The 23,409-nt window shown below is 44.9% G+C and overlaps 1 protein-coding gene across 1 annotated transcript in view; it reads left to right on the forward strand.

Moving 5' to 3' along the window:
• The first annotated feature begins 3,896 nt into the window (after positions 1 to 3,896).
• The window catches only part of FAM151A (family with sequence similarity 151 member A), a 91,688-nt gene continuing 72,175 nt past the window's right edge, over positions 3,897 to 23,409 (forward strand). Inside the window, exons 1-4 of the mRNA XM_086925121.1 lie at positions 3,897 to 4,048; positions 5,797 to 5,861; positions 6,095 to 6,254; positions 22,126 to 22,350. Of these exons, the coding sequence (XP_086781247.1) occupies positions 3,897 to 4,048; positions 5,797 to 5,861; positions 6,095 to 6,254; positions 22,126 to 22,350 (602 nt within the window). The remainder of the gene's footprint in view (positions 4,049 to 5,796; positions 5,862 to 6,094; positions 6,255 to 22,125; positions 22,351 to 23,409) is intronic.

Here is a 23,409-nt window from a genome sequence, read left to right on the forward strand (position 1 = left end):
GGTGATGGGGGTGAGGGTGTGTGAGGGTGTGTGAGGGTGAGGGTGTGTGAGGGTGAGAGGGTGTGTGAGAGGGTGTGTGAGGGTGTGAGGGTGAGGGGGTGTGAGGGTGAGGGGGTGTGAGGGTGAGGGTGTGAGGCTGTGCGGGTGAGGGGTTGTGAGGGTGAGGGTGAGGGGGTGAGAGGGTGAGAGGGTGTGTGAGGGTGAGAGGGTATGTGAGAGTGAGAGGGTGTGTGAGGGTGAGAGGGTGAGTGAGGGTGAGGGTGTATGAGGGTGAGTGTGTGACGGGTGTGAGGGAGAGGGGGTGTGAGAGTGAGGGGGTGTGAGGGTGAGGGGGTGTGATGGTGAGGGGGTGTGAGGGTGGGGGTGGGGGTGAGGGTGAGGGGGTGTGAGGATGAGGGTGTGTGAGGGTGAGGAGGTGTGTGAGGGTGAAGGTGTGAGTGTGGGTGAGGGGGGGTGAGGGTGAGGTGGTGTGAGGGTGAGGGTGGGTGAGGGTCGGTGAGAGGGTGTGTGAGGGTGAGTGTGATGGGGTGTGAGGGTGAGAGTGAGGGTGTGAGGGAGGGTGAGGGGGTGTGAGGGTGTGTGAGGGAGCATGAGGGGATGTGAGTGGATGTGAGGGTGAGGGGGTGTGAGGGTGAGGGTGTGTGAGGGTAAGGGGTGTGAGAGTGAGTGTGAGGGTGTGTGAGGGTGAGGGGGTGTGTGAGGGTGTGGAGGTGTGAGGGTGTGTGAGGGTGAGGGGTGTGAGGGTGAAGGGGGTGCAGGTGACAGGGGTGAGGGTGTGTGAGGGTGAGGATGTGTGAGGGTGAAAGGGTGTGTGTGAGGGTGAGTGTGTGAGGGTGAGAGGGGTAAGAGGGTTTGTGAGGGTGAGAGGGTGTGTGAGAGGGTGTGTGAGGGTGAGAGGGTATGTGAGGGTTAGAGGGTGAGTGAGGGTGAGGGTGTGTGATGGTGAGGGTGTGTGGGAGGGGGTGTGAGGGTGAGGGGTGTGAGGGTGAGGGTGACAGGGGTGTGGGTGACGGGGGTGAGGGTGTGTGAGGGTGAGGATGTGTGAGGGTGAAAGCGTGTGTGTGAGGGTGAGGGTGTGTGAGGGTGAGAGGGGGTGAGAGGGTTTGTGAGGGTGAGAGGGTGTGTGAGGGTGAGAGGGTGTGTGAGGGTGAGAGGGTGTGGGAGGGTGTGTGAAGGTGAGGGGGTGAGGGTGAGTGAGGGTGTGTGAGGTGAGGGGCATGAGGGTGAGGGTGTGTGAGGGTGAGTGAGCGGGTGTGAGGGTGAGGGTGTGTGAGGGTGGGGTGTGTGAGGGTGAGGGTGTGTGGGGGTGAGGGTGTGTGAGGATGAGGGTGAGAGGGTTGTGAGGGTGAGGGTGAGTGAGGGTAGGTAAAGGGGGAGGGGGTGTGAGGTTGAGGGTGTGAGGGTGAGGGTGTGAGGGTGAGTGACTGTGTGTGAGGGTGGATGAGGGTGAGGGTGTGGGGGTGAGGGTGTGAGGGAGGGTGAAGGTATGTGAGGGTGAGGGGGTGTGAGGCTGAGGGTGTGTGAGGGTATGGGTGTGAGGGTGTGGGTGTGTGTGTGTGTGTGTGAGGGTGTGTGAGGGTGAGGGAATGTGAGGGTGTGAGAGTGAGTGTGAGAGGGGGTGCGGGTGACGGGGGTGAGGGTGTGTGAGGGTGAGGGTGTGTGAGGGTGTGTGAGGGTGAGGGTGTGTGAGGGTGAGAGGGTGTGTGAGGGTGTGTGGGTGTGAGGGTGAGGGGGGTGAGGGTGAGTGAGGGTGTGTGAGGGGGAGAGGGTTGAGGGTGAGGGTGTGTGAGGGGGAGGGTGAGTGAGGGTGTGTGAGGGTGAGTGAAGGTGTGTGAGGGTGAGAGGGTGAGGAGTTGTGAGGGTGAGAGTGTGAGGGCGGATGAGGGGATGTGAGGGTGAGCGGATGTGAGGGAGAGGGGGGGTGAGGGTGAGGGTGTGAGGGTTTGGGAGGGTGGGGGTGTGTGAGGGTGAGGGTGTGTGAGGGTTAGGGTGTGTGAGGATGTGTGTGAGGGTGAGGGGGTGTGAGGGTGGGTGAGGGTGGGTGAGGGTGTGTGAGGGTGAGGGTGTGAGGGAGGGTGAGGGGATGTGAGGGTGAGGGGATGTGAGGGTGTGGGGATGTGAGGGTGAGGTGGTGTGAGGGTAGGTGGTATGAGGGTGAGGTGGTGTGAGGGTGAGTGGGTGTGAGGGTGTGGGTGTGAGGGGTTGTGAGGGTGGGGGTGTGTGAGGGTGAGGGTGAGGGTGTGAAGGTGAGTGAGGGTGAGAGTGTTGGGAGGGTAAGTGAGGGTGTGTGAGGGTGAGGGGTGTGAGGGTGAGGGTGTGTGAGGGTGAGGGTGTGAGGGTAAGTGAGGGTTTGTGAGGTTGGGTGAGGGTGAGTGAGGGTGTGTGAGGGTGGGTGAGAGGGTGAGAGGGTGAGGAGGTGTGAGGGTGAGTGTGTGTGAGGGTCCGAAGTAAATGGTGGCAGGGTAGACATTAAAAGACAGAGAGAAATACAAATGTTAGGATACAAGTGCTCAAAGGGGTTGTGAGAAGGTAGAAATGGGATTAAAGGAGAAAGGATGACAATTTAAGTAGGAAAGAGGCCAGAAAGGAGACACAAAGGAGTGGAGTGTGTGGCGGAAACAGGGAAAAGCAGAAAAGAATGAAGATGGATCCAGGAGGGTGCAAGTAGGGTCACATGCGGGAGAAGGAAGACTCCTTAGGAGAGTGTGATGAAGCTCTCTGAATTGCTGTGGCGGGGCGGGGGAGCGCATTCCTTTGAAGTCTGATGCAGGGGCGGGGGAGCGGATCCCTTTGAAGTCTGATGCCGAGGCTTGTGGTGTGCTTTGTGCACACGCCTGGCTCACATGAACTGTACCCAATCCGCAGCAGTTTGGGTAGACTTTTGAAAACGTCACTTATAATCTCGACACAAACACGCATTGCTAAAGCAATGCTGTAGGTAGCAATGTGTGTAGGTCGAGACCTAAAAATGAACGTGACCTTGTGTAATGTGATGTCAACTGGTGCTCATGTAAAACGTTCTAATACCTCCGGGTATAGTTTGCGCTGTACAAAACTGCAACTATACACAAGGGAGCCGACTGAGGAGAAAGACAGCCTCCTCTGCGGGCGGGATTGAAGAACGCAGCGGCCAATCAGCGCGCAAACGCATGAGTACCGATGTAAACTTCCCGAAACCTTTCCTTTGTGGAAGCGAGCAGGTGCACCATCTGTTTGAAAGTTAATTACAAACAGATGTCGCCAAAGCTCGCTCCCGCTACGGAATCGCCAAACGCGCATACATTGCTATTGAAAGCAATGCAAAGCGTGCACATTTTCGGGCAAAAAAGCGAATCGATTCCTAAAGGTCTCGTCCTAAGCGGCGCATGCGCGCTGTGTAGGCGAGCCCCAAATAAAAGGAAGCCACTCAAAAGTTTGGGGGTTCTCTCTTGTAGATACGCTGTCACTCAAAGTATGACCCAGTCAAACATCCTCCTCAGTGTTGGTGTTGGTCTTGTCTAGTTCTTGAGGATGGTTGAAAATCGAATTGAGAGTGTATGTCTTTTTACAGAACATCGAACAGCATTGATGTATTACTTTCCTAGCAGAAACGAGTAAGCAGAAGTCTCTATAAAGAACTCTACGCAAGCCCCAACTCTCAAGAGAGACTCTCCCACCTGTATTATAACTGTACAATGTTCCACTTTTATTTTATAGTGGTGGCTCCTCCGTTAATGTGGGGGAGCGTTGCCCGCTTCTTCTTGAGCAGTGCAAAAAGAACATTAATAAAACAATGGAGCTGGAGCCAGGTCGAGGTGGGGCTGGCTGAGCAAAGTGAGGAGTGGTTTGCACTCCCTTAGTGGCATTAATGTTTGGCCAGCCCTCTTTGGCTGGCCAAACATTCATGCACATTTAGCATGTTCTCCAGGCTGTGCCTGATGGAGAACATGCCAGGCTTCCAGGCACTGTTCATGCAGGACCGTTATTGGCTGGGAGAATCTGCTTCCGATGCTGCCAGTTGGAGGAAGAGGATGGAGGAGAGGCATGCGGAAGCTGTGACGAAGGAAAGGTAAGTTTTTCTTTTGTTTTTAATCTATCCCCTCCACCCTTCCCTCACCACCCCTGTTCTGAGGCAGCCACCACTGTTGTTTAATTGAGCTTTGGAACAATGGGACCTTTTTGGGTAATGCTGTTGTGTAGTTCTTATAAATCTATATAAGATCTGCACGTTTGGACAACATACACTGCAGGCCTGGTGTCTGAACTAATTCCAGACACCACCACTGGGTATGTTGGCCTGTATGCCATCTAGCTCACAGTGCTGCTAGAAACTCCTCTTATCAAGGAGAGAATAGTTCTTGGCAACTATTGAACATGACAACCCTGATTCCTCCGAATCGCGGAAACAGTGCAATACTTTTCGCTCAGTCACTCATGCTCACATAGTCTCAGAGTTGTACACAGAATAAACGCATAGAATAAACGGTATGGACGTTTTCAATAAGTATTTATTGAACATTCGGCATTCTAGTGTAAAATAGGTGTGCTTAGACAATCATCAGACAGTAACAGATATAAATGATTAGAAGCACTAGAAAAATGAAAGGGTGGTAAATCTCTACCATTTTGTTATAATCATGAAATCAGGCAGGGATATGAAATACATGACAATAAAATGCATACTCCTTCGATTAAATCCTAACTAGATTACCTAAGTGTACCTAATGTGTGTAGGTGTTAAAGCCAAGAATCCCTCTAGGTTAACGCCAACCCCGTTAGCTGAAGTGAGAGACTGTGGGACCCCGTCTTGGTCTCGAATTGGACACCCCGCAAGGGATGTTCAGACCTCAGCGAGCTGGAGTGTCTGCATGCAGGAATCTCAGAGTCTCGCGTCAGTGTCAGCATGGAAGTCGTGATCTCCTCTCTCTATCTCAACAAGATGTAATGTTTATATACCCGAAGGTATCCCCAGGGGTTTTACCTTGCTTTGCCTTTGTCTGACTAAGGATGACGTTGGAATGAACCTTGTACATAGTTATTATGCAGGAGATGATAATCCTGCTGAATTTCCGAGAATCCTGAATACTCATGCATAATGTATGAGCCTATTGTTCAGGGAAAACCCCACGTTCTGTAAGGAGTACTGTAACTAGGTAAAAGGTCAGTACTAGCAGCCGTTATGTATGTAATGTAAGGAAAAATATAGGTGAAAGGTTGTGAAATTACCTGGGCCTATATTGGAGAATCTATATGGAATATAACAATGCAAAACACTCAATGTCTTGTGAAGAGATAAGTGATGGTCCACCAGCCTAAGCTTTTAGGAAATAAATGAACTGATAAAGGATACTTGTGAAGTGCCATTTTTTAAAACTATGACTGGTTGCAGGCTTGTACAAGCACTAAATGTGTTTTAAGTAAATTCTCTAGAACACCAGTGTGTTTAAATTATCATTTTTTAACTTCATCATTTATTGGAGAGAGCAATGGACTCATGAACTGTAATACATCATATCCAAGAGTTTGTTTGTCTCGACAACGCTTGCATTAAAAGGGGTAACATTAAGTTCTGTGATATTCTACTTTTATCCATGTAATGAATTTTAATAAACTATGCATGGTAAACAAATACATTTGAAAATGTAACTCCTTGACAAGGCATTTGATTTTGCATTGTTTAAAAATTATAAGGAGCAGGATTTGAAAGTTTTACTTGTTCTTTAATTGTATGTATGACTACATATATTAAACTATTTTAGTGAGACTCACGGCTGCACATAAGTTAAGAAAATATTTGAGATGTTCTTTGCTCTTAAGTCTAAAAGAGATGGTGGTGTCCATGCACAGGTCAGACTTTATTAAGGCCTTTAACCCCAGCTTCAGTGACATGCAAGATTCCTGCAGAAACATCATCACAAAGCCAGTTGAATTCTATTGATATATGTGCTGTAAGACTAACAGTTTGATCACAAAATAGCACATTTACCGGACTTTAACTCTTGTTTGCTTTAAGATTTTGTTATTTACACCCTTCTATGCTTTTGTGAAATATCAGAATTTTTTATCCAGCAACACGTTTTATCCTATGGAAACATTTTCACTCTTTTACCTACAGGCATAAAGTTGGATTTCAAAAGCATAAAGGTTGTCGCACCATCTTTGGATATTTTAAATAAAACAACTTTAAAGATGAAAATCGACCGACCTGTATGGCTCAACGCAGATATTTTGAAAGGACCAAATGTCAACCTTGATATCGCAGTCAATGCAACAGAGTAAGTAAATGCACCTTTCTCAAATGTAGCGGTAGTGTGTTTTGTTTTCTTATAGATGGTTGGAAACAGTCAGAGTCTGGAGAAGTTGTCCACAAGGGTCTTTCTCACCCAGTCACATTGCAGCAGTCATTTGCATTGAAAAAGGATTGAAACTAAAGATACTTGTGTTGCAAAGTTAATAACTTACAGTTCTCTTCTAGCCAGACCAAGGTGAATTAGACTAAAAATTAACATTAGATAGGCATTTATAGAAGCTAGTGTTGTCTTAGGACCTTTTTGGAGAAAGAGATAACATAGTGAACCCACCAGGGCAAGAAAATGTTTTCTAGGTTGTCTTTGTAATGGTTTTGGGAAGAAACAAAAGTCCTAATTTAGAGTTTGGAAGAAGAATATTCTATCGCAAAGGTGGTGCCAAATGAACTATTACACCGAAGCACGTGGTGTTCATATATGAAACTCCCCTGTCATGACACAACTAATGTGAAATATAAACAGACTACTCTCCAAGTTTGATCAATATGGAATTCTGGGGGATTAATAGGAAATGATGACTCCATGTGTGAGCATGTATGTGTTGTGTATATCAAGTTGATTGGATGTGGGGTTTGTGTTTGAGTCTATGAAAATAAAAGGCTGTTGTATATTCATGATTTTGAAATTTCATGTAACAATTGATGAGGTTTTTAGTTTATATATTTTTCTATGTATTCACGTAATTTATTAGTACAATTGAATGAAACAATGCACTAATAATGAAATAAAGAGAATGAATGATTAAGAATGGTCAATTTATAAATGTATGATTAATTCTTTGCAGACGTAATATAGATTAGTGGGGCTGTTCACTATCAAACTAGAACTAAATCTAAGAGAAAGAGTGACTGCTTTGGACAGCGATTATTATCCTGATTAGATGGCAAATATGTCCCTGAGACACAGCTACTGGTAGGACTGGATGTGGAAAGCTTATACACCAGCCTCCCACAAGACGCCACCTTACAGGTCCTACATGATATCCTGGAAGAATCCCCCTGGCCATACCAGACAACCAGGAGCTTTGTCATGAATTGTGCAGCCCTTGCCCTTAAAGAAAACTACTTTGAATATGAGGGCACCTTTTACCTACAAACCAACGGAACCTCAATGGGCAGTGTTTTCGCGCCGAGTGTAGCTGGACTTTACGTCCACCACTTTGAGAGCACACACATCAATACGGAAGCCAACCCGTTCAGGAACCACATACAAAAATGGCATCGATATATCGATGATATATTAGTCATCTGGGACGGTCAACGACCTGAACTAGACAACTTCCTGCAATGGCTCAACAACAGAGACCCATACCTTAAGTTCACCTGCACAGCCAGTAACCAGCAACTCGCTTTCTTGGACCTACAAATAACAGCTAAAGGCGGAACCTTGACAACAACAACATATTACAAACCGACGGCAAGAAACTCACTGCTGCATTTTAACAGCTTCCATCCCCGGCCACTAAAAGAAAACTTACCCTTTGGCCAGTTTCTCCGCATTAGAAGGAACTGCTCGGATGTAAACGACTACAAAACACAATCAGCGGACCTAGCCCAAAAACTAGAAAACTGCGGTTACCCTAAGGCGATCATTAAGAAAACCCAGAAGAGGGCAAGAAACCAGAACCGTGACGCACTACTTGAAGACGTCACCAAAGAAAGCGACACACAACCAATAACATGTGTGACTACTTTCAATACTGCCTCCAATGAAGTGGCTAAAATTATAAAAAAGCACTGGAGAATCATCAATTCAGGGCAAAGGAAATGGGAACCCCCAGGTTCGCCTACAAAAGGTGCCATAACCTCCGAGACCAACTAGTCAGTACCAGACCCAAACCACCACCTAAACCCGACAATATCATCCTCAATGCGTGGGGAATGCCCAAAGTAACCGGACACTACCCATGCAATGACTGCAGTGTCTGTCACCTGACATCCCACACCAAAACCCTGAACCTGGAACCGAATAAAGTATGGTCCCAAAGGAGCCACACTAATTGCAACTCACAGAATGTGATTTACTTGCTAACCTGCAGATGTGGACTCAGATATGTGGGCATGACCACTCGCAAAGTGAGGACCAGGATCACGGAGCACCGCAGCACAATGCGATGCAAGAAAAATATAAGCAAATTGACAAACCACTTCATCACCCACTGTCACACCCCCAATGACTTCACCTGGACAGTCATTGAGCAAATACCAGTCAGCCCCATTAACAATGACAAAAAACTATTAAACAAAGAACAAAGATGGATATACCGTCTGTCCACAGCCACGGATGGGCTTAATGACGCTATCCCCTGGAACTCCCTGACCCTATGATGGCAATCACATCACCCAGCCACCTAACTCCATTGAGTAACCCAGTCTGACAAAACACCCACCATTACCTCCCAGGATATACAATGCCCCCTGGTCTTTACCACCCCCCAGCAAGGCACTACCACCATATACTGTGCTAACTTAGCACTTGAGAACAACCTGGTGTCTCTTGCCATGCAATTCGCCCCAGTCACCAACAAGGAGCCAGGGCAATAGGTTACACACAATGTTCCATTAACACATACTAGCACCTGAGAATAACCCAGGGCCTCAAGCGCTATTAATATTGCCATTTTAAACTGCCCCGGTCACTTATTAAGAGCCAGGGCAGCAGGTAACGAAGCGGTAGCGCGAGCGGGGACACCCGCCCATTCGCGCACCGGTATACACGCTACGGCGCATGCGCGGACCACTTCTCGGCCGCGCATGCGCTGATCACTGCCACAGCACCTACTACGCATGCGCGGACCACTTCCCGGCCGCGCATGCGCTATTCACGGCCGCCCCAGCACCCGGCAGCCTCACACGCCCACGCAGGCGCTTCAGATCAGGCACTACACCGCGCATCAGCGCGCCACTAAGGGAACACACCTGAGCGCTATCTAGACCCGCTTAGCGAGTCTTTCCACCATTGCTCTTTCCCCCAGGTGCCCTCAATTATTCAATCTATGACAGTATATAAACCGGCAACAGCAGCCATTCACTACCGGTTCTGCGAAGGAGGCACAACAGGTCCCACGCTGGTGCTGGCCAGAAATCCTGTGAGTATGCTGTACATCACTACAATAGGTAAGCGCTTCCCAAATTTTCTCCCACAGGTCTCCTAACCCCAGTGGTCCTACCTCTTTCTCCCTACTAGGGCCACACCTTGCCACTTCAATAACCTTGGAGCAAAAACAAGCCTTGAAAGCGTAAGACATGGTCCTTGCGCCAAAATTCTTCACCATTCACTGCAGTAATTTTTACCGCTGTTTTAAATCACTTCACCCTCGAAGTTCTAGTGCGATTCCACATTAATGATACCACCAGTATCATTACACTTGAGCCGCTCATAGCCTGCACTATTCGCTATTTAAGCCGGCTGTCATAATATATGATCAATACCTTCTAGTGACTCTTTTTTCCCCCATGTTTGTCTTGTACCTGTCCTCAATGTTAAATGTACAGGTGATCTTGAGAAGGGAATCCCCCCTCTCACAGTTAGATACACTTTAGGGTGTGTAGACACATAGACTACACTACACTACCCCTATTTTAACCCACACATATTTTATTGTCCTGAAGAAAGCCAGATTAATATAAGGCACTGGCTGAAACATGTTGACACTCTAAGGACGTAGGAGGTCGTAACCCGCCTCTAACGTCCCACAGCCTTATTTTTAACCGCTGACGGAGGCCCTTTTAATAAAGTATCCTCACCCCAGGGACCATCCGCCAAGCCGTTTTAACTTCACATACCTAAACACCCTACACCGCACACACAGTGACATACCTGCTCCGCTGTAATCAGGCGTCGAAGCACACCCGGGACACGCTAGGTGTCACTGGGTGGGCCCGATGATGAAGCATGCCACCAACTAGGTTGGTGGGTGAGGGCTTTCCAAAGACACCCAACAGGTGCCACTGCCATTTGGCAAAACGATACTGAGTCGCTATGTAAATAATAATAATAATGTCAGATTAACCCAATCTCTAGCTAGTCTCCTTTTGATATCCTAACATATAAACCGGGGATCTGGACTAGCTTTCTGGTCCTCTCTCTCCCTCTTGATTCTCGCAAATATGTATCTCATACCTCAATTGTAGGAAACACCTGTTATCAGGCTATTGCCTGGCTATCTTTGGGTCTTCGGTCTAACCACTCTCGAAAAGTTATTTCTTTCAACTAAGACACAATTTAGCACTTCTTGCTACATTTGGCCCCTACATCATTGCATCTTCCCAGCTGGGCTATACAAATGTCTCCTGAAGTATGCAATACATAAACTGCATCGTTTACATTACACTCCTGCACAGATACTCCAGAAGTTGAAAAAGTGAACACATGGCTTAGGTCTTTTTTGAGGGGGTGTGGGGGTAGTCTATATAGCACAAACTAGACCGGAAGTTATCAGAGCGCTTTACATGAGCACCAGTTGAAGATTAAGTGATTTGCACAGAATCACAGGATGTTGAGCCTCCCTGCCGAGACTCGAACCCGGTTCCTCAACTTTGAGGTCAACCGCCCTAGCCATTAGGCCACACCTCTCCTCTTAATTAACAGAATTGTTTCCTCTACATAAGAATACAATGTTTAAGTCACCTTGTTTACTATGTAATCCCTTTCATGGCATGAGCCAACATTTAGAACAAATTAATGAACTACTATTCCTCTCAAACCCAATTTTGATTTTAGTGTTTGGGCCGTCCTCTGCCAGGTCTATAGAGTAAACTACTCTGTTGCCCTGGCAGAGGCCCCGACTGCCAAATTTATAAATGTCCATCAGGCGACAAACATTTCTAGCATTCACAGGAACCGCCTAAATGCATTGGTAACTTTGACGTATGGCTCCATCAAACATGACAGAGCCGTAAGGTAAAGTACCTTTTATTTTTTTTTGTAAAATATTTTTATTGGTATTTTGCACATTACAAAAATATAAAACGTTGTGACATATAACAAATAGGAAGTTACACGGGCGAGCCAGTAGGGATATGTGGTTTACACTTGTGTCTGCCCCACGTTTCTGCAACCGACATTAAACATTTAACATTGAACATATGGGTGTTTGCGTGTGGACGCGTGCTGTGACGTAACGACAAAACTTAGATGTGTTTGGGAGCTGTTTACTGTTAATTTACACTCCCTTCGCTGGGTTACTAGCAGTTGGTCAGGCGTGTACAGTTGTTTTATGGAGGTTTGTATGAGCTGAGGAATTTGTCTAATGTTGACCACATTTCACGGTCGGGGTTTCTCCAGGGTGTTTGTCTTAATGCAGTGATGTCTGCCCCTCTTAGGAATGGGACCCAATTCAGCCCCCCTTTGAATGTGGCTTTGGTGTTATATTTCCACTTGGCTAGTACTTTTTTGACTGCTGTCGTCAGGAGGAAATCTAGTAGGTACCTGTCCTGCTGGGTGGCTAGATCTGTTGTGATATGAGTGGTGGTTGTTGTGGCAAATGAGTGTTCTAGAGTGCATCCTAGGGCTTCGCTGATGAAGCTTAACACCTTCCCCCAGAATTTGCCAAACTTACTACATTGGAAGATGAGGTGTGCGAGGTCTCTCCCTACTGCGCCGCAGTTCCAGCAGCTGTAGTTGTCTCTCAGGCCTAATGATGCTAGGCGAGCCAGTGTCCAGAATGCTTGGTGTAAAAAACAGAATTTAGTTTGTGCTAGCACCGGGGATATCATGTTTTTTTGATGGGGCCGCCCAGAACGTTTGTAGTTCTTGTTCTGTGAGATTGGAGCCCAGTAGGTGCTGTTTTTTGCGTTTAGTTTGGAGGATCCTGGGCGGAGGAGCTTGTACAAGTGCGAGACCTGGTGACCTGTCTTGTTTATGTTTTCCATGTATTGGAAGATTGAGGGCTTGTGTTTGGTTAGTTTAGATTTTGTTAGGGCTATCTTGATAGCAAAGAAGTTGTAAAGTTCCACTTCGGGTAGGTCGTAACGAGTTCTCAGGCTGTTGAAAGTTTGGGGCGATCCTTCCTCCTCCAGCTGAGCTGGGTATGATAGACCTACTTTTTTCCATGTGTGCATATCGAGGGTCTTCCCTCCGTATTTAATCTTGCGGTTATCCCAGAGTGATTCCCAGAGCAGTTCCTGATGTTGAATTCGAGCTTCCGGTCTACTTTGAGCAGCGCCTGCCTAGTGATCTTGAAGATCTGGTTGCTCTTGTGTGCTTGCTTGTTGACTGTGAGGAGAGTAAAAGGGTCTGCATTACTTAGGATGGCTTTCTCTATAGAGAATGAAATCCAAAATGGGTTCTCTGTGCACTCAATTGTTTGATGTTTTTATCGAGTTTCGTTTTGTGCCGCTACATCTGTTGCACCTAGTCACGGTGCCTTACTGTAATTCAACAAAGATCGGTTAGGAGATTCCTTTTCCATGGGCACTTTTACTGGGAACTGATTCTGTTCCTTATCACTTCTTTAACTAGCGTCTATTAAAGTTAATTCAAAATAAATCCAATTGTTATGATTGATGCTTAAAGTGTTTTATTCACGATTTTTCTCTTCTTCAAAAAATCTATATTTCATTTCCATCATATGATTCATAGTTCAAAACATAACCCAATGCATTTCGGGTCACTGTAAAGGACCCTTCTTCAGGGGTCTGTAATCAAAACAAAAACAAATCAGTCGTACATCCTCTCATTTTGGAACTGCTATGATAAACAGAAATTGTTTGTTTCAATAAAGTTAATTCAAAGTTAATTCAAATCTTGTGTTTACATCCATTATGCTTTCTCTTTTGATGCTGTAACCTTTAAACAATAAAGTTTCGAGTGTTTCAAGAGATTTCAGATTTATTTAAGCATCACATGTACCACATAATTTATTGTGAGATTTTATTGTTTATGCTTATTTGTGCTTTTGTCGTGGTATGTGTAGCGCGTTTGGTACAAACATGTAAACCGAAGTAGAATTGTGGCTATCTACAATCAACGATAAATGTTATTGCGTTCAAGCTTTTAGTTACCATATTAGATGGCGTTTTGCATATCGGTTTTAATGGTGGCACACCTTCACGCTATCAAAAACAGTTGATACTGGTTATACTAACGCGCGTCGGAGATCCGCGATAAATCTTGCTTACCGTTTGTTCCGGCATTCGTCTGCTAAGTCGGCCGTGAATGTAGTTGTTTGGCGCAATGTTCGGGGTTGCGTTAATGTGTCACGTATTTACACGTGACGAATAGTCATCACATGCTATATAGTTAACTCGTGGTTGGGTGAAATGTTAAAAAAGAGTTTGTTAGTGTGGGTGGTGACCCGCGGTGATTTATGGTAAATGTAGTAACATGACCGAGCTTGGTTCTTTATAAATCAACGGTAAGCAAAATTTATCGCGGATCTCCGACACGCGTTAGTATAACCAGTATCAACTGTTTTTGATAGCCATCGATAAAACGCAGTGAACCGATTAAGATGTAACATTAATACTCAGTGAAGGTGTGCCACCATTAAAACCGCTATGCAAAACGCCATTTAATATGTTCACTAAAAGCTTGAACGTAATAACATTTATCGTTGATTGTAGATAGCCACAATTCTACTTCGATTTACATGTTTGTACCAAGCGCGCTACACATACCACGACAAAAGCACAAATAAGAATAAACAATAAAATCTCACTGTAAATTATGTGGTACATGTGATGCTTACATAAATCAGAAATCTCTTGAAACACTCTAAACTTTATTGTTTAAAGGTTACAGCATCAAAAGAGAAAGCATAATGGATGTAAAAACAAGATTTTAATTAACTTTGAATTAACTTTATTGAAACGAACAATTGTTGTTTATCATCGCAGTTCCAAAATTAGATGATGTAGGACTGATTTGCTTTTGTTTTGATTACAGACACCTGAAGAAGGGTCCTTTACAGTGACCCGATATGCATTGGGTTATGTTTTGAACTATGAATCATATGATGTAAATGAAATATTGATTTTTTGAAGAAGAGACAAATCATGAATAAAACACTTTAAGCATCAATCATAAGAATTGGATTTATTTTGAATTAACTTTAATAGACGCTAGTTAAAGAAGTGATAAGGAACAGAATCAGTTCCCAGTAAAAGTGCGCCCATCCCATGGAAAAGGAATCTCCTAACCGATCTTAGTTGAATTTCTCTATAGAGAGCCAGGTTGGTGTGTAAGGCTGCTTAGTCAGTATCCAGTGCATTCCTTGTCTGGCTATGAAGGCTATCTGGAAGGTTCTCTGGTCCGCCACATTAAGATTCCCTAGCTTTTTACCTAGTCTGAGTTTTTGGAGGCTGATTCTGGGTTTTTTGTCATGCCATATAAAATTGTTTAGCATTCTGTCAATTTTTTGGTGGAATTCGTCTGTGAGAGCCAGGGGGAGTATTCCAGCAAGGTAGTTTACTGTGGGAGTGACCATCATCTTCACAGTGTCTACTCTGTCCCACCAAGTGATGAACTTGGGTGACCAGGTATCTAGCAGACCTTTTATCTTTTCTAGGTTGGTTTTCTCATTATGTTTCAGAGTCGGTCTTAACGTCCTGCAAAAGTGGATACCGAGGTATTTGACAGAACTAGGTTGCCATGCCAGCCCGGAGGAGCCCAATACTTCTCTAGTTGTGTCTATGTGGAGGGGCATACATTCTGATTTGTCTCTGTTGAGTTTGTAGCCTGAGTGTTTTGCGTAAAGTTCGATAGTGTGCATGAGTGCTGGTATAGAGTGAGCGGGCTTCTCCCTTATTATGAGTCGTCTGCGTAGGCAGCCAGTTTGGCTGTGGTGTTAATGTTTACTCGCGCTATACTGCTGTTGTCTATGATGTCTCTGATCAGGGGTTCGAGGGCGAGAAGGAACAGCAGAGGGGATAGAGGACATCCTTGTCTCGTCCCCCTTTCGAGATTAAAGGGGGCTGAGGTCGCTCCGTTGATTGCTATCTCGGCTTTGGGGGATTTGCATAGAGCCATGACTTTCCGCATGAAGCTCTCGCCCAGGCTGTGCGCCTGCATGCTTTTCTCTAAGAAGTGCCAGGATACCCTATTGGAAGCTTTTTATGCATCTAGCGTGATGGCTACTGTTGGGTTAACTGTTTTGGAGGAGTGTTCTATGACCTGGCAGAGGAGCCTCGTGTTGTCATGGGACATGCAAGTTTTTAGATAGCCTACCTGTGAATTTCCGATTAGCTGTGGAAGCACTTTATTTAATTTTGTGGCTAGGATTTTGGCATATAGCTTACAGTCTAAGTTTATGAGTGATATTGGACGGTAGTTTTTGGGCCATCGAGGGTCTTTGTCTTCCTTAGGTATGACAATTATATTGGCTTGTGACATGGATTCTGTCACTGCCCCCTCTTTCCCACAGTGGTTAAAGACTTTTCTCAGAACTGGGACTAGTTGATCTTGGAAGGTTTTGTAAAAGGGCGCGGTGTATCCGTCTGGTCCCAGGGCTTTGCCGTCTTTTAGTGCCTTGATGGCTGTAGTGATCTCCCTAGTTTTATGTCCTGACCTAAAGCCATGGCTTCCTGTTCTGTTATCTTGGGTAGATTAAGACTGTCTAGGTAGGCTGAGCATCCCTCCTGGTCTACGCTGTTGTTTTTTTTTGTACAGTTCTTTGTAGAATTCCATGAATGTGTGCATGATTTCTTTGTTCCTGGTGTGTGGCTTGTTGTTAGTATCCGTGATTGCAGAGATACATTGTTGTCTTTGCTTGCATTTGAGGTATGACGCAAGTGTTTTGCCCATTTTGTTAGCCTAGCATAGGTTGATTTGTTTGTATTTCCTGATCCACTGACCTGCCCGTTCGCTCAGAATTCTGTTGAATTCATATTTTTTCCCTGTGAGTTCTACCAATGTGGCTGCGTTAGAGGTATCGCTAATGTGTTTCCTTTCAAGTTCTTTGATGTCCTGTTCTAGTTGGTTTAGCGTCCCCCTAATGGCTGCCTTAAGGGCATCACATAGGCACTTTGGGTCTGTGTCAGGTATATCGTTTTCTGCGATGTAATCCTTTATGGCTTTCTCTATTCTGTCTTTGTCCTGTTTTTTTGCCATGGTTTTATTGTTAAATCTCCATCTGCGTTTGCTGTGCTCGTTGTGTCTGCCAGTGAGTTGTAAGCTGATGCATGAGTGATCTAAAATTGTTCTAGCCGCGATGTCTGTGTGTTCTATCAGGTGTGTGTGAGGATGTAGTCTATTCTACTGTATGAGTTGTGTGGGTTAGAGTAAAAGGTGTAGTCTCTGGTATCGGGGTGTTGGGGTCGGCATGGATCTTGTAGGTTGATCTTGATGCATATGTTTTTTAGAGTATTGAGGGACGCCGGGGGTCGGGTTTGTGATCCTGATTGCCTGTCTAGGGTGTGGTCCAGGGCTAGGTGTAAATCGCCTCCCAGCACATTCATGTCGCATGGCTGGTAAGCTTCTATTTACCTTGTTACCCCTTCCCAGTAACTAGTGTTGTCTGTGTTAGGAGCGTAGGTGTTGGTTATCAGTATAGTTTCATCTCCTCTTTTCAGTTGGGTGATCAGTAGTCTCCCCTGCTCGTAACCTTGTTCTTTTTCAATAGTTATCTTGGATTTGCTATTTATTAGGGTGATGATGCCCCTTTTTTTCCCCTACGGCCGGGGAGCAGGCCACCTGACCTATCCATTTCGCTTTGAGCTTGCTAGCGTCTTCTCTGGCTAGTTGTGTCTCTTGTAAGAGGACAATGTCTCCTTTGGTCTTAGCTAGGTAGTCTAGTACTTTCTTCCTCTTAATTGGGTGATTTAGACTCTTGACGTTAAGGGAGACTATCTTCAGGTCAGCCTGCAGAGCGTTGTTGTTATTTGGCAACATGGTTTGCGGGGCCCTGGTGAGTGTTGATGTATGTAGTAGTGGTTTAATGAGGTGGTTTTTTTAGTGCGTGTGATCTAACTGAGCATTTGTTAGTGACAAGCCTTTTTTCTATTTTCGAATAGAAAATCCAGAAGAGGGATATTCTTTTTGAAAACAAAAAAAATGGCCAACCCTCACCATGAAAGGTATCTCCCATGGCGAGGGCAGCATTAGACAGTTTTCACTGCCCATTACCACTGTGGGCAGTGAAAAGTAACTTATATGTCCACCCATCTAAATTAGGTGGGTGGACATACAGGTCAATCTCCGTCGGCCCTTACTCCATTGGGCCATTGGAGGGGTGTAACCATGGTGGAGACGGAGTACTCTCAACTGTGGTTACACCAAAGGTCCAACCCCAACTAAATTCAGCAGGTGTACCATTAAATTGGTGGTAAGCACATTCCATTGTCATTGCAATGGAGTATGCTTATCACCAATATACAATTAAGACCCTTAGTTCTTTCACCATTCTTCCGCTAAACGTTTTCCCCTTCCGCCTGCGAAGATCTAGGGTTGTGCTTTCTGCATTCTACTAGGCATCAATCTGCTCACACTCCAGTACAAATGACGAGAAACCATTTTAGGGTGGTAATGCAAGGTTCCAAACAGAGTGGCCCTACAAAATTCTGTAGAGCCATTTTGCCTGCGCGAAGCATGACTATTACTGAATAGATAGTGACAGCCTCCAAACAAAGATCAGTTGGCAGGCAGGAACTTATGCACCCAAATTCTGGACTATCATGCCTTACTCTTTGACAGATGACAGTGAGCACTTAAAGTTCAGCATGTTCTCAAATATTTGGTTATTTCTTCCTCAACCTCACCCTGTTGACAGAATTCTGGCTTTCCTACTCTGTTTTCAATGGCGAAATGAGACCTTCACAGGTTGATGTATTTTATAAATAAGTGGTGTAGGAAGAGCACGTGTTTGCTGCTGAAAACACAAACAGTATCGTTGCCAGTGCTCCAATGCCAGCCAAACCTGAAAAGGCCACCTGAGCTAAACAATTAAAAATCAAACTACCTTCAGATGACCTCTGTATGTCAATCGTGGTAGCTCCCACACTCTAGGATTCACCTCTACCATTCACCACCAACCTAGCATCTGAAGACACGCTATTCCACTCTATAGTCAACCTCATACAGTGGCAGAGCGGAAGTGACAGATTTACTTACATTTGGCGCCATGCGCGTCGTCGAAGGAAGAGACCAAAAGAGCTACTAAGATATGGCACTGTTTCTCTTTACCCTGTGTGGTGCAAAGCTGCCTAAAGTGCACCACACTTTAGGCAGCTTTGCACAACACAAATCCTGTTGCACACTAGTGCTTGTGTGAATGTATGATGTGTAGCCTAGATTTTGTACTGGAAGGGTTAACCTAGAAAATACTATGCTTCAGCATGGTTTAAACCGTTTACCAGTTTGTATGTGTGCTGTGAATTATAGCACATATGCAAAGTTGGAAACTTTTGCAGTGAAGAAACATTTCTTCAGTGTTACACCTGTCTCCAGGATCCATGCGTAAGCCCCGCCTACCATTTGAGTAGATAGGGCTTTGAATCCAAACCTTGAGTGGCTGCATGGAAATGCTCCTGTACTACACATAGAACGCACCTTGATGTAAAGTCGCAGAATGTAGAGCAAAGCGCTACCCTTTGGCTGGAAAGTAAATTCTAATGAAAGTCTGTGCACCTTTTCACATCACTTGTAGTGACACTGCACCGGTGCAAAGGCTTTAAAAATCTATCCTCTAGTGTTAATATTTAGGAGCTGGTCCGTCCATCACCTGACCGTCATGTGGAACCGTGGGGAATTAACAGGTTCAATATCGCATATTAGGTTCATGCAGAGGCTTGAGTGGGTTTGCTTACCCGCTCACAAATAAATGAGCAATGATGAGTACCAACAAGTGACTGTGCCTGTTTTGCATGTGTTTTTACTGTTGTGCACAGGTTTACAGGGACAATTACAACCACTTGACTCCTGATAATGATTACGTGGGTAGCATAGTTCAATTTGCACTCAACCAGTGGATGTTGTGTGCTAGTGATAAATGGGAGCAAATTGTGTCGGCCATTCTTGCATGAGCACGTGGGTCTAAAGAACTCCACTGAACACGCAGTCAGTTCAGCTATGACGCTGTCATTGGTTTAGGGCTTGAACAGCTGTCAAAAACAGCAGCCTACATGGAGAACATGCTCACCTCACTAGCCCCTGGCTGGGCGCTGTCCCGACCAATCACAATGCTGCATGCAGCATTGTGAGTGGCTTAGGAGAGGGAGCCTGGCTGACTGGTTCCTGTTGGAGGCAGGAGAGCAGGAGCAGAGAAGACGCGGGACAGCGCTGAAAGGTACATTCAATTTTATTTCTTGTATTTTTTAATTTCCACATGACACCCCTGCCACATCCCCTGCGAATCCCACATTGCAACCCGTTTTGCCCTCCCCCCCCCACCCGTGATCAATGCCAGGCGCTACTGTTAGCCACCTTGGAAGAACGAAAAATTGAGGAAAAAATGATAAGGTTCCAAACCTATGCCTTTCCGTTTTCCTACTGCTCTTTGCTGCCAGTTCATTGCTCACTGTTTTACATTAAAGAGATTGTAATTTATCAACTAAAAGTAACAAAAGAGCCTCTGCAACAAAAGCAGTAACCCACTGGGCTATCTCAGTAACATACAAATCTATGATCTGCATGCTACACGTTGTTCATTGGAGAAGGCTCATTAATGCTATATGCTACTTTATTAAGGGGCATATGTAGGTAATTCACATTTTGCGATTCTTAAGTAGCGATTTTTAAGGAATCGCTATTTGAGAATTGCAAAATGGAATATAGGTAAAAATTCGCAATTTTTTAGCGAATCTCAAAACTTCCTTAAATGCGATTAGCAAATTGCGAATCGCAATTAAGTAATGAGTGTCCCATGCATTCCTAATGGGCCAAGAGGCCCATAGGAATGAATCGGGATACATTCTCAAATTGCGATTTTCTATTAGAAAATCGCAATTTGAGAATCGCAATTCCAAGGGTGCCAGGGTGTCCAAAGGACACTTGTTGCACCTCGGAATGTGCCTGTAAGTACATGTGGCGCACATATATGCCCTAAGGGCATGTCTGCGCGCCACTTGGCACTTTGAATTAAAAAAAAAATTTCATTTTGAAAGGAAATCGCAAAATACCGTCTACTTGGAGTAGGTGGTATTTTGCGATTCCTTAAACCCAAATCGCTATTTCTAAGGCACCCCTACATAGCATTTAAGGAATCGCAAAATTGGGATTCCTTAAATGCTTGAGCAAAATAAGGAATCACAATTTTTGCGATTCCTCATTTTGCGATGTGGCACCTACATACCAGATTGCTGTTTGCGACTCGCAAACGCAGGAATTCTGCGAATTCCGGTGATTGCGAATCGCAAACGCCTACCTACATATGCCCCTAAGAGACAAAACTCAAGAGACCTCCAGCAAGTACATTGATCACCATGGTTATCTTGGCATTTTTATTATTGTCTGAAGATTGCTGGCTACACAAAAAACTCTTCAGCAGATACCTATATACCAGAGGCACCGGTCGAACCGCTCGAAAACCTCAATATAATGTAAAAAATGACAATGCATATTACATTAATCTTCATTAAAGGTGACTCCTGGTATTTTTCAAACATTCTTGAATGTTTAGGAAATGTATATCTAGGGTACCTGTCGCCCTCGTTCACATCGCCCTAACATGTCTATGAACACCAGTGCTTGTATAAGCCAACAGCTCACTATGATAGAAATGCCAGGAAGCTAGTGTTTAATTTGAGCTGAAGTTATCGGCAGAAATCTTTTGTAATCAGCACTTATTTTTAGTCATCAGATATTTACCAAGAGCAATAGTGAGAAAAACACATTAAGGGGAAAGAAGGAGAAAGAGAAAGATGTACAAAACGTCATAAAGGGAGAAAGCAAGAACCAGCAAGAATGAGATAAAGTGCAGGCAGTGTCAAACAGTGGATTAAAGAGGCATGGCGTGGACTCCTGACTACGTAGCCTTGGTATTCCGGCGAGCCAACATTTGATAGCAGTGGCCACAGGTTTCTGAGAAGAGCTTTGAACATCAGCACTCATTCTTTTGCAAATTAAGCACTGCAGGAAGGGTAGGGTTTTCCCTGTCGCATGATTGAATGACAACATCACAAAAAAAATGATGGACGGAGTGTTGAAACTTTTCAGACACTCTCCCCCAGATAGATCTGGGTTTAATCCATTGTTATCTCGCTTGTCACGTCATCCCAGTTTGTACCAATATTTTGTGATGTTGACATGTATGAATGACTCACACTGAGAAGCTTACCTGCCTATGACTCACACTGAGAAGCTTATCTGCCTAAAACCAATGTGTAGGTGACCACTGCTCCACCCATTGTACAATCACCTGAGCTGCCGTTCGATTCATGTAGTGCCTCATTCAGCAGTAAGCGAGTTGCTGGCTTAAGGAGTGATCTACCAATGCTTGCCCTACTTCCCTTTTTACAGTCATTCCTTTATCTTTTCTGATGCCTCTGAATACTTCACTTTCATAGCTGATAAGTCCACAGTATGAGGCAAGGCAGCATCTGAGGCAACCCTAACTTAATACAAAAGGCATGAAAATGGAAACTTTATCAGGAACATTAAAAATCTTTACACCATTCCTGTTCGTCATAGGTCATCTTCACCCATATAGATGTTTAGTTAGATAGATACATTTTATAGCAGAGGGAGAACCCTTGCAGGTCAGTATCTAAAATTTTCATTGGATTTACTAATCAAGAAAGGTGCTGTTTCAATAGAAAATCGGACCCATATATTTAGACTGTGCCCTAGTGAAGGCTAAGAAAGCCTGCTAGACTGATTGACTACAATACTATTTACTGTGCAATGGAATGTGATTCTTTATCCATTTGTAAATGACTTTAAATTGTTATTGGTACTTTTGCAGATTTCTTAGACTTGTTAAAGAAAAGTACCCAAAGGTCACAATTTCACCTGGATGGCAGACCCTCTATGTTCCTCAGTTGCCAAACAACTCCTACACACTGGAAATGATCCAGGAAATGTACGACCTTATCAAGGATCTCCCGCAGCGCGTCACCTATCCAGTACGGGCCGTGATGGCGAAGTCCGCGTGGCCCTTTTTCCGATGGCTGCTGCAAAAGTCAGACAGGTGACAATCAACAGAGGGTGAAAGTCTTAATGGAGAAGTGTGGCGAGAGGGAGTTGAAAGTGTCATAATGCATGGTGTGTATGGCTATCTGAAATGTTACTCTTGAAGGCTTGGCAACCGGTGCATTTGGAGAAATCTGTGGATGTTAAGAGTTCCATAAAAAGAGCTTAGTCTTTCCTTTTGGATCCCAGATATAAAAAAAAACATGAGCTCATTACAAAACTTAAAATCTCACTTGATTTATCAGCATTTTCTTACCATATTGATCAGATTTTTTCAAGATCCCCGTCCAGTCTTCCCCTTATAGACTGATAGGTGCAGTTGCACATGTGTCTTTCTTGCACCAATTGTTAGTCATTGTTTATGCCCAATTCCAGAGTTTTATTGCTCTTCGGGCCTACTGCATACAAATACGCCATTGACAATCTGCCGTTGTTGCAGATCCTTCCATCCACAAAGGAAAAACATGACAATTTCTTCTTCCGCTTAGTGGGAGTAGATGATTGGCTAAACCATAATTGCCTAAAACTAAATTAACCAAAAACTGAAATAGTGGTTCCAGGAGCTTCTCCTGAAGTCTCCTCACATTGGCTACGGAACTCACCTGCACATGTTCGCACTGTGGTAAAATGGGCTGTTATTATGGACCCTTAGCCGAAGCTAACTTTAAAAGACTCTCTGATGATCCTAACACCTTTGTACTATAAAGAGGTTCTTTTGATACCCAGACTTTATGCACAAAGCAGAGGCATGATAAAATATTTGGAATTCTCATATGTCTATTGCACAAGCTGTAACCTCTTCTAAATACAAAAGAAAGAAGTTTCTGACATTTGAAAAAGCAGAGATTGTGTAACCCCGACATTTGCACTCTGCATTAGCTGCCGATGAGAACTACCATAAAGTTTAAGTCCAAGAGCATCGTAGGCCGAACCTTGCACAACATAGATCCTTCTTTCTTCACAAATGAGTTTCCGCACCACAGGCCATCAAGACTGGTTTGGAATATCACCAGCTACCAAAGGAAAAGTGCTAACGCTTCATACAAGGAGCAGATAT

The sequence above is a fragment of the Lissotriton vulgaris genome, chromosome 1_1 (genome assembly GCF_964263255.1).
Source record: "Lissotriton vulgaris chromosome 1_1, aLisVul1.2, whole genome shotgun sequence".
NCBI classification, from domain to species: domain Eukaryota; kingdom Metazoa; phylum Chordata; class Amphibia; order Caudata; family Salamandridae; genus Lissotriton; species Lissotriton vulgaris.